At 44.9% G+C, this 12,439-nt stretch overlaps 1 protein-coding gene across 1 annotated transcript in view; it reads right to left on the bottom strand.

The window, feature by feature from the left end:
* The window catches only part of LOC145359813 (galactosylgalactosylxylosylprotein 3-beta-glucuronosyltransferase 1), a 176,912-nt gene that overhangs the window by 19,932 nt on the left and 144,541 nt on the right, over positions 1–12,439 (bottom strand). The window contains exon 4 of the mRNA XM_080214591.1: positions 9,987–10,283. Coding sequence (XP_080070717.1) covers positions 9,987–10,283 — 297 coding nt within the window. The remainder of the gene's footprint in view (positions 1–9,986; positions 10,284–12,439) is intronic.

Raw genomic sequence — 12,439 nt, 5'->3', positions numbered from 1 at the left:
GTTTTACTTTTAGCTATTTTTATTGCAGTTTAAGAAAGATACCAGAGAATGAACATCGCTCAACTCTGCCTGGAAATGGATTGGACAGGATGGGAGTTGCAAAGCGGCAGGCTTCCCAAAGAAACAGTTTCTGCCCAACTAACCAGTGAATTGGACAGAAAGAATGAAAGACAAGTAAAACTAAGTGAACGGAAACCAAGGTATTATTCAGATAAATTCAAGGAATAGAAAACAAAGTGTTCTGAGTTAAAGAGACAATTGCAGTAACCAGACTTCAGAGGTAAATCAAAGGTTTGATACTATTCCATTGGAGTCTGGGAATCAAGCGTTAAAGCAATTGACAACAGTTTGTCTAGCAGTCAAGACAAAGAAACTCTAAAGGGGCTGATGCAAAACCTGGATTCATTGTCAGAAATGGATTGGATCCTTTAAAAGAATCATTTGGAAAACCTGAACTGGATTTTGGAATGCAAACCGCTAATGGAAAGCCTTATTGTGAAAGAAGAATTTATAGCATGTTTTTGGGAGTGCATTTGGAAACTCTTATGTAACAATCATCTGGGTTTCTGAGGAGAAGCCCATAGACATTCACACAGGGTTTAGAGTGAGTGTGTGCATTTGACCATAGCCAATCTGTGTGCTTGAACAGACTTTGTATTACTGAGACTATTGTAGCTCATGACGTACATTTTAATTCTTGTTAATCATAAAATCTGTGTGCATTTGTTAGGCTAAGGGGGAGTAAAGGAGTATTGTATCATAATCCAATGTTTAATGTTTAATAAATGTTCTTTTTTTGTTGTTGAGACAAATTAGCGGTCCCCTGACTTGATTCCACCACGTTTTGCAAAAAAAAAGTACAAGATATGGTCTTTTGAGCCAGGGTTCCATTCTGGGATCTTCCCATCCAGTTATGACATCAACTGGAATCATAACATACTTCTTATTCACCTTACCAACTGCCATAGCATTTCTGCATCATTAGAAGATGACATTATCCTGCTATTGATGAGAAGAAATGGACATGCTGTCAAAGCTTTTTATCTTGCACTCAGCAGGACAGAAACAAGAATGCAGATTTCAAACACAGCAACAACTTATAGTGCATGAGACAAGAGTTCTGATTGGTTGGCACATCAAATTTGATTGGTTTAGGTTCTGGCTTGATGGATGCATCAGAAAATTATTGTCCTCTACCTATTTGGTTAGTTCAAAAAATGTGCAGTGTTTGGACAAGTTCCTTTTTCTTACAGAAAACAGATCTCTACATATGTATATATGTAGCTTCTAGAAGGCAGACTACATTGTGAGCCTGACTAATAATCTTAGATTGATTGTTGGTGTACTTCTGAGCACACATGGGATTTTTAGCAAGTGCTATTCAATTGCGGAATTAGATTTAACAATTAGATATGATGTTCTGAGTTTTCCAAGTAAAGGCCGGTTGAGTACGATCAGTACTTTACTTATTGCAAACAGCCAAAGGGTATGCTGTTTCTACAATCTTCCAGTCATTGGGATGTACAGCCTACATATCTAGCATTGCATTGGCACTGAACTTCATACAACACATTCATCATTTCTGTGGGAATATGAAAAAATGAGCAACAAGTGTCGTGAGTGTTTCAAGTTCTTAATATGCAGTAGCAATTAGTGGTATTTTCCACTAATACGTTGCTGCCGTCAAGACAAGAAGTGGTTCTGTCTACCACATAAATGAATAATATGGTGTATGAATTTCAGTGGGATTGTGATGTTGGGTATGTAGACAGTACTTCCTAAAGACTGGTGAATCTTGTCAAACAGCACATCCTCTTCAGCTGTTCACAATAGGCAGAGTACCAGCCGTATTAGCCCATGCTTAAAAAACTTAGGAAACAATGTCTAATATTATGAGCAAGATTTTATCGCCTTACTGGTCCCAAAACCATAAAATCCTGTCCGAGGTCAATGGACCTTCCCATGCTCCACCCTTGGCTGCTTCAATTCCTGTGGCAGTAAACTTCCAGCCAATATGTGATTCAGTAATTGGACAACTCTTCCTGACTAATCCTGAGTGTGCAATGATAGCCATAGCAACAATTTAATCAGCCAGGGTCACACTTCAACATAGAAGCTACATATAGAGGGATCTGTCCTCCATAAACAGAAGGAGCATAGTGTAACTTTTTTGAAATAAACAGAAGAGCTGGGGACAATAGCTCCCTAATATATTTGCCATGGCAACATCATAACCAATCAGAGTCAACTTGCCAATCAATCATGACCATTTTCGTTCAGTATAAATTGCTGCTGCTCTTCAAATTTGGCATTCTTGCATCTGTTCTGATGAGTGCAAAATGAAAAGTTTTGATGGCATGCCCCTTTCTTCAACAATACTCAAATTCTGAATGTCTGAACAACTATGATCCTATTTTGTTTAATTCCAGAAATTTTGAAATTTGCACTAATGTTGTATGGATGCCCCCACCTTTTTTTAATAGAACTCACGTTATGTCAAAATGCCACAAAACTATCATTCTACTTTTCCTTTATGCTATTCTGAGATAAATGGCAATAAATCATAACGTGACTAAAAGCCAGCTCTTTGACTCTTTGCTGTTCATTATTGAATTGCAGAGGGAAGGGATCAGAATGTGAACCATCTCACATTTCTTTCTACCATTTGGCAGACAATTCAAAAAGGAGAGAAAATAGGGTTAAAAAAAGAAATGTTCACCGTTATGGATTTTATATATAGAAGATATGCTACTTTTTTAAAATTATAACTAGAAATACCCTTCTGTACTCAAAGGAGCCACATGGTGAGGGCAAGTACCTTGATAATTAATTTTCTTTAGCTTACTTGGCAGTGGTGTTTTTATATAATTACATAAGATTACCTATAATTTTTATGAAAGCTTTATTAGATAACATCATATGGGAAATATTCTAATACTATAAAGATTATATCTGAGGTCCATTAATTGCAATCCAATTATAACACACTAGTTAACTTATGGAGTAATCATGAGAATTACTATCTCTGTAAACCTCTCGCATGTTCTAAATACACTCTCAAGGGAAAGCATCGTCCTAGTAGTATTATTGCAAGACTATTAATCTTGAAGCTCAGCTAACATTCAGGGGAACTAGGTTCGAATCCCACCACAGCAGGTGGTGGAGTTTGAATTCAATGAAAAACATCTGGAATTAAGAACCTACTGATAATGATGAAACCATTGTCGATTGTCAGCAAAAACCCACCTGGTTCACTAATGTCCTTTAGGGAAGGAAATCTGCTGTCCTTTTCTAGTCAGGCCTAATGTGATTCCAGAGCCACAGCAAGGTGGTTGACTCTCAATTGCCCCCAAGGGCAACTAGAGATGGGCAATAAATGATAGCCAGCCAGCGACGTCCATGTCCCAAGAATGAATAATAAAAGAAAATTTTGCTGCTTTCAGTATCAAAGAGAGTGTGTTGTTGATTCTTCCTTGACTCAATGGTGGCACACTTATCTTTAAGTCAGATGGTCATGAATTTAAATTCCACGCCACAATTTAACTGATACATCATGTTGAGAGAGTATTATTCAAGGCATTGCTCTGGACTTTCCAATAGTTAGTGCCACATATTTCAGCACAGTTCATCCAAAAGACCCACGTACAAGAGATCATATTTGTTGCAAATTGGTCTCTGCCTTTTTTGCACTCATTTCCAAAACTTTATCAACATGATCGTGTCCTTTGGACATTTGAAGGGCTCATAATGTTTAAAGATGTGCGGCTTAGGTCGATTAGCCATGGTAAATTGACCCTAGTATCAGGGGATTAGCAGGGTGAATATGTGGGGTTACCGGAATAGGGTCTGGGTGGGATTGTTGTTGCAGACACAATGGACTGAATGGCCTCCTTCTGCACTGTAGGGATTATATGATTCTATAATATTTAACTGATTCTTTTGGGCACCTGGATATATTTTAAAAGAGTTTGAAATTTTTTTCAACATATACGGTGGTACAGTGGTTAGCACTGTTGTGTCACAGTGCCAGGGCCCCAATTCTAGCCTTGAGTCACTGTCTGTGTGGAGTTTGCATGTTCTCCCTGTGTCTGCGGGGGTTTCCTTTGGGTGCTCCTCCCACACTCCAAAAATGCGCAGGTTAGGTTGATTGGCCATGCTAAGTTGATGCCTAAGGCCCTATTTTACCATTTTGATTCTAAGTGCTGGGTGGACTTGAAACTGGGCATGTTTCAGATCCAACTTTTAACCTGTTCTCAGGTGCCCCTGTAAGTACTCTGTCTGAAAAAATATGAGTGATTCCGAATTGCTCTGCACAAACCTGTGGGTGGGGCTTAACGTGCCCAAAACCCTGCAGCTCCGATTGGCACCTCCAATTACGCATGTGAAGAAAAAAATGATAGGATGCGGCTCCCCTGCCACATCCCTCCCAGACTGGACAATGCCTCCCTGAGCACCCACAGACATTGCCCCACCCAAAAACATTACTGACCCCCTTATCCCCCCACCCCCCACAACCCAGACTAATTGCAGGCTCCTCGGCCTCCCCCCTCCCACTGATATCAGGCAGATTGGCAGCAGACTCCCCTTTCCGCTCACTGAAATCAGGCAGAGTGGCAGCGGACACCCCCTCCAACTGATCTCAGGCAGAGAGATCCATCCTCCGCCCTCCACCCTACAGATATCAGTCAGGGTGATCTCCCTCACCCCCACCTTGGACCCTCCCGCACAAGGCCCTCATCTCTTTCACCCTCGGATGGCTGCGTGACACCTTCCTCTCTCTCTTTTCCCATGTCCCCAAACATTGATGCGCTGATCCAGCACCCACACACCCCCCCCCTCCCCATCAGCACACCTGCAAGTGCTCACTTGCCTTCCCCTCAATGCTAAAAAGCAAACTGCATGGAACTTGCTGGAATGTCCTGCCGGCAGCTGATCTGCCCTAATGAGGGGCAGCTCCATTAAAAACTCAAGAATGGATAGGCAGGCAGGCATTCCTGCACAAAATGTGCGCCCAATCAGCCCCTCGATTTACTGAGGGCGACCTGGGGAGGCTGCTGGATGCAGCAGAGGTGAGGCTGGACTCCCACTTTCCCCCAGGACGATGCAGACCCATGGGAGCTGATGGAAATGTGGCCTGGGAGGAAGTCACTGCCTCGGTCAGTGCCAGGGCAGTGGCCCCCCCGAACTGGAGAAAAAATCCCATCCATGCAGCAAGGGTGAGTGCTGAACCCCATCTTGCATCTTCCTCGAAATCTCCCCCAGATCGTCTCATCCCCATCATCCTGCCTGCTTCCTGACCCCCAAGCAGCTTCTTCCTTTCCCCCGCAAGAGCCCCACTGCGCTTCCTCTCTAAGAGCCACCACCTGGTACTCTGCAGGAGTCACGCCACCATTTCTTCCATGGTTCCTTCTGTCTCCACAGAAGAAGATCGAACACAGCACCTATCAGAGGGTGAAGACAAGGGGCGGTGAGCCAGACCTCCAGGTCCTCACCCCCTTTGAGGAGCGGGTGCTGGAGCTCTCAAGGGAAGAGGAGATGTGGGCTGTCAGTGACAGCAAAGTCTGGCTGCCATCAAGATGTGAGCAACTGTTATTCCTGCACTCACTTTGAGGTAACTTCTTGGGGCCATGAGTTTCAGGTGCAAGGGGCAAGGTTTAAATGAGATGTATGAGGCATGCTTATTTGCACAGAGAAGGTAGTGGGAGCCTGGAACTCGCTGCTGGGGGAGGTCACGGACACAGATACAATAGTGACCTTTAAGGGGCAGCTTTACAGCTATGTGAATGGGATGGGAAAAGAGGCATATAGTTACAAATCAAATCAGCAACCTGGATGCTACAGGCTTGAAGGGCCAATTCCTGTGATGTAATTTTCTTGGTTTTTTGTTAGAACCATAGAACCCTACAGTGCAGAAAGAGGCCCTTTGGCCCATTGAGTCTGCACTGAACATAATCCCACCCAGACCCTATCCCCATATATTATACTCACTAATCCCTCTAACCTACGCATCCCTGGATCCTAATGGGCAATTTCTTAGCATGGCCAATCAACCTAACCCACACATCTTTGGTCTGTGGGTGGAAACTGGAGTACCCGGAGGAAACCCACGCAGAGAATGTGCAAACTCCACACAGACAGTGACCCAAGCCGGGAATCAAACCCAGGACCTTGGAGCTGTGAAGCAGCAGTGCTAACCACTGTGCTACTGAATGTTCAGTGGTGAAATGTGAATTATGTGCTTGGCGTCCCAGATTCCTCTCCTTCCCTTGCACTTAACCTTGTGTCCTGTGTTGCAGGGACACATCTGGACATCCCAGGGCCTTCTGGACTCCAGTCCTGTACTGCAGCTCCCATCCATCCTGGTCCAGACAGCTTGGGCAAGTCCTTGGAGGATATGAATAAAGGTACGTTCAAGGGTGGCACAGTTTAGGTGTCAGTTGCCACCTCATAACTCACCAGCCCAAATACTGACATGTCGGTGGGTCCAGTTAGTGGTGAGGCATCTGGGTCACTCTCTGGTGACCGCGACACATCTGATAGTGTACATTGGGTGGAGGAGGGAACATCCGAGGCCTCTGGCACGTGGGGGCCTGCTGAAGGCGAGGACTCAGCTGGCCCCAGGCTACATGCTGGGCCTCTGAGATCACTTCTCCCTCACCTGCTGGAGATGCAGCATCAGAACCAGGGAATGTAAGAAGGGCTGATGGCCCCACTGTGAGGCTGTTGGGAGGAGTCCCAAAGCTTTCAGGTGGATCAGCTATTGCCTGTCTGGTGTGCTTCCCAGGCCAACTCTGCAAGGGTGGCATCTACTACAGGAAGCCTAGGGCAGGGGAAGCCTCACCATGTGTGACAGGCTCTAAACGACGGCCGAGTCACAACAGGCTAAAGCTGAGTCCCAAAGGCCACAGCATAGTGGGCCATAGCAGAGGGACTGAACAGGATTCTCAAGATTCAGCCACCCATGGATGAGAGCTCAAGAGCTTGTAGGAGACCCAGTGGGACAGTGCTGAGACACAATAGGCTATAGCTGCAGTCCTTGAGAACAGGTCCAGTCGCAAAGGGTCACAGCTGAGGGGTTGTAGAACATGGCTCAGTCTCAGAGGGCACTTGCTGCGGCCATTGAGAGATGGCCCCTGACTCACGTGGCCATCGCAGAAGTCTCAGCCACCATGGGTAGGGGACACAGGTGGTTCTCCAGGACTAGGAGGGCAAGGTGACACCGGGGCTTTGGGAGCTCACTCCAGAAGCACCACCACCCCATAGAGTGACCCAGGGGCCACCGGATCCCCACAGGAGGAGGAAGGGCTCGAGCCTATGCCAAGGCCTTCCAGCCAGGAGACTGTGGCTGTGGCTACAACTTCTGACACATCCCCCACCCCCCTCCTGACAGTGGGACATCTCAGGGGCAATGGATGAAGAGGGTGTCATGGAAACATCCCAGACACCTGGAAGCAGGCCAGGGCCCTCAAGGTCCAAGGCCTCCAGAGGATGCTTGCCATGCACACCACAGGCAACGTAGGCAGCTAGCCCCCTCCACCTCCAATGTACAGCCTGGAGAGTCACTGAGATGTAGTGGTAGGCCACATAAGGTTAAGAAGTTGTAGTTGCACTGAGATGGTTCGGGTAAAGGGCTGCGATAGTTAGAAAGTTATCTTAGCACCTTAACGGTTTCTGTTCACAAGTTTTTTTAATGTTAAAATATCTGATTTAAACATCTTTATTGCAACTAAATGTTTTTGCACCACCCACCTGTGACTAATTTGCTTCAGATTTGTCACGAATAAGAATCCTCTTTCATTGATGATTACCAGAATGAAGTTTCATGTTGATGTCAGTTGGGGAGTCCCCTCAATGCTGTGTCACTGAACAAAGGAAGTCATTGGTTACCCAGACCCCACGAGCGATTTCCTCCCATCCCCCACCCCACTCGTCCCGTATGGGGATTTCAGATCCTTACTCACTACACAGACATGGAGCTCAGATTGGAGTCAGACTAGTGGCACCAGCGCATCATTATAATGGCGCTTAGTGACTTGTCATCACCCTCCTGCCTGCTAAAAAACTCACTAACATGGAATACTCAGGTGCACCACTCTGGTGTGACAATGTTGCAGGAGATAGAAGGAGTTTTGGGGGGGTGGAGGATGGAATCCATAGACATGTACCCCTAGCGACTGAACCGCCTGGTGATCAGGGTTTTCCTTGCTGCACTTCCATGCATCGTTTGGGCTGCCAACCCTCCAGCCCTGGTCGGTATTCCACAGCATGCTCCTCCTCATCTTCCTCCTCTTCCACTTCCTCCTCCTCCTCCTGTTGGTCATCCTCCCCAGCACTGCCCAGCCGGTCAGCCTCCACCTCCTCCGTCTCCTCCAATGTGTCACTTCTCTGTAGAGTCAGAATGTGCTAGACACAGCACACGAACACAATTTGGCACTGCCCTGTTGGCAAGGACCATGGTGCCAACTAGTGCATGGTGTCAACCTGTCAGTGCCAATCTGTTTCAGGGGGCATTGCCAGGTCGCTGCCTGTCCATATTCCTCATCTTTACGCCCCAGGGGAGTCCCCATGACAGGTTCACATCTAGGCTGTAAACTGCGCTGACGTGAGAACGTATGGTGTTTAATTACATAAAAATTAATTTAAATGCATATAAATCAGGTTCACACCCACACGAACTTGATTACGCTGCCGGCAATAACCATAAAAAAATCAGAAGTTGCAATTTCACTGGTGAAACCTGTGGCTTCCAGGTTTCACCACATTTTGAGCCCCCATCGACAATCTCACCAGTGGCGAGTGTGGGTTCAAGATCCCATCCATTGTTTAAAAGCAGATCACTGGTCAACCAGGCACTTGGATTAAAAATACTTATTTTTTTGAAAGATGGATTTCCAACAGTAAAAATCAAACTGGACAAGTTACCACTCTTAAATATCATGCAATAATTTTAAAATTACATTTTAAAAAAATCTTCAGTCTAATAAACTGCCCAATCGTGCTGTTTTCTGGCAAATTTTAAGTCTGGCGGTGAGCAAGTGGAATTAAGAGGAAACGAGAAACAAAACACATCTCAAAACTAGTGGAATTTTGGATGCAGTTTGGGCCAAGATCATTGATTCTGTCCAAGGCAGAAACTCAACCCCACAATGTTATGGCTAAGATGTGAAACTAAGGATCAGTCTCCTCTCTCAGTTGGATGTAAAAATCCCACGTCAACATTTGAAGAATAGCAGGGGAATTCTGCCAGTGTCCTGTCCAACATTTATCACTCAGATAGAATTATCATACAATGCTGAAGAGGCCCTTCGGCCCATCGAGTTTGCACTGCCACATGTGAAATATCTGACCTCCCACATAATCCCATTTACCAGCATCTGCCCCATAGCCCTGAATGTTATGACGAGCCAAGTGCTCATTCAGGTACTTTTTAAAAGTTGTGAATTAACCTGCCTCCACCACCCTCTCAGGCAGTGCATTCCAGACCGTCACCACCCTCTGGTAAAATCATTTTTCTCTTACATCCCCCTTAAACCTTCTGCCCCTCACCTTGAACTTGTGTCCCCTCATTACTGACCCTTCAACTAAGGGGAACAGCTGCTCCTTATCCATTCTGTCCATGCCCCTCCTAATTTTGTAGATTTCAAAAATCAAATTAACTGGTCAATTATCACATTACCATTTGATGGATCCGGCTGTGTCCAAATTGGACACTATGTTAGCCTTCTACACAGCAGTGACCATACTTCAAAAAGTAATTAACTTATTTGTAAAATGCATTGAGAGCGTAAAAGTTGCTATATAAATGAAGCTCTTTCGTTTTAAATATCACCGGAATTCCAAGCCCTGCCAGCCACAGGAATCAAAGCAGGCAAGAGGCAGACATTATGATTTTCCGGTCTCAGGTCAAGCGAGGCCGAAAAATCCCGCCCTATATCTTTTTTATTTCCAACTTCCTGCAGTAGGCAGGATTTATATATATGATCTACCTTAGTGCAATTGGCTGCTTTAGGTTCCAGGTCATTAAGTGTCACTAACTCTCGTAGAAGACTACTTTCTTGATAGCCGCCCTTTACTCCACGCAGCTTGAAGTAAGCTTGAGGTCTCTGCAGGATTAACCGGAGGTTTATTGCAAACCCTGCCATATCTATGGCGAACGGTCTGTGCGGATCAAACACTGTTTTCCATCCGTAAACTTTTCCCACCGCATTCACTTTTGGAGATTCGTATCGGAGTCCGCCCACAAAGGCAACGGGCCAGACTGAGACTTTCCTCGTGGCACGCATCTAATGGAAAGTGGAAAAGGAAAGAGTGGCAGCATTTTCTGTTCATTGAAATCAAGTCAACAGAATTACCATACAGATGCATTTAGAGGATTAGTCCCTTTGTGTACTTGAATCACATGCTATCAAAGACCTCAGTCAAATTAAAAATCACCTGTTAATCAGCCTGGATGGAAGATGTAGTCATGATGTGGGTATGCCGGCGTTGGACTGGCGTAAACACAGTAAAAAGTCTGACAACACCAGGTTTTAGTCCAACCTATTTATTTGATAATATACTCACAAGCTTTCGAGGGACACCCTCTTCGTCAGGTGAATGGAGAGTTCTGGCCTCAGACAGAGCATATAAAGCACAGACAGTTTAGAGATTACTGATTAGAATGCGAATCTTTACACCTAACCTGCTGTTCAAGACCTGAAGTGGCTGATAATGTGAGTGGAAGGAGCACTGATCACAGTTTAAAGAGATGTGTATTGTCTCCAGACAGTACAGTAAGTGAGGTTTTGCAAACCCAGGCAAGTCACGGGGGTTACAGATAGTGCGACATGAACCCAAGATCCCTGTTGAGACCGTCCTCATGTGTGCGGAACTTGGCTATCAGTCTCTGTTCAGCGACTCTGCGCTGTCGTGTGTCATGAAGGCCGCCTTGGAGAATGCTTACCCGAAGGTCAGAGGCTCTCAACAGGGATCTTGGGTTCATGTCGCACTATCTGTAACCCCCGTGACTTGCCTGGGTTTGCAAAACCTCACTTACTGTACTGTCTGGAGACAATACACATCTCTTTAAACTGTGATCAGTGCTCCTTCCACTCACATTATCAGCCACTTCAGGTCTTGAACAGCAGGTTAGGTGTAAAGATTCGCATTCTAATCAGTAATCTCTAAACTGTCTGTGCTTTATATGCTCTGTCTGAGGCCAGAACTCTCCATTCACCTGACGAAGAGGGTGTCCCTCGAAAGCTTGTGAGTATATTATCAAATAAATAGGTTGGACTAAAACCTGGTGTTGTCAGACTTTTTACTGGAAGATGTAGACCAGAGGTCAGAACATTCTCACTGTGGATATGTTGTGCCTATTTGTGTGATTGGAGACAGTTTCCCAGACATAAAGATTTTACCGCCTTGCCTGCCCCAATTCCAGGGTGGGCGAGGCCCGCAGATTTGGAATTCTCCATTGGCCTCAGGAGGGATTTTACAAGCCTTGTCCAAGCAAGGTCATAAAATCCTGCCCATAATCTCAGTAAAGGTTTTCAATTTTACTGTTCATCAGCCGTCCAATATCTCAGTTCTATGTGAATGGTGCACATTCAAAATTTCTGGCTTCTCTAACCAGGGAACAAAATTAAGCGTCTACTTCAAGTAATATGTCGGTGGCCATTTGGGCATTGTCAGCAATAGCGTAATATTCTTAAGGTAAATGTTGCTATGCAAAGCAGTCAAGTTGGTATTTTTTAGTATCCTTTTTTTCATTTATGAAGAACTAGATCATACATATTTCAAACTTCCTAGAGGCCACAGCATTACTGCTCCCTCAGTCTTGAAAAGCTAAATTGCAGGAGAGATGGTGGCAATGCCACTGGACTAGCAGTTCAGAGCAGACAGCAGCATAGTTCAAATCCCACCACGGCAGATGGTGGAATCAAAATTCAATTAATAAAGTCTGAAACATGAAGCTAGTCTCAGTAATTGTGACCATGACAATATCATCAATTAACGTAAAAACACGTCTGGTTCACTAATGTCCTTGCGGGAAGGAAATCTGCATCTTTACCTGATCAGGCCTACACGTGACTCCAGATCCACAGCAATGTGGCTGACTCTTAACTACCTCTCTGAAATGGCCTAACAAGTCACTCATCAAGGCAACTAAGGATGGGCAACAAATGGTTGTCAATGATGCCCACATCCCATGAAAGAATAACATAGCAATATAGTAACTAGAAGTAGGATTAGGTTATTTGGCCCATTGAGCCTGCTCTGCCATTCATTATGAACATGGCTGATCAGCAAATTCAATATCCTGATCCCCTATTTCCACCACCCCCATATCTATTGATTCCTTTAGGTTGAAAAACTACGCCCAATTGCTTTTTGAAATCAGACATTTTGGCCTCAATAAAGACATCCTTTGTCTAAATTTATATGGGAATCTACTAAA

This window comes from Carcharhinus amblyrhynchos, chromosome 29 (assembly GCF_965287045.1).
Source record: "Carcharhinus amblyrhynchos chromosome 29, sCarAmb.v2.hapA, whole genome shotgun sequence".
Lineage (NCBI taxonomy): Eukaryota > Metazoa > Chordata > Chondrichthyes > Carcharhiniformes > Carcharhinidae > Carcharhinus > Carcharhinus amblyrhynchos.
The sequence above is the reverse complement of the archived record's forward strand: the minus strand, read 5'-3'. Positions and strand labels throughout refer to the sequence as shown.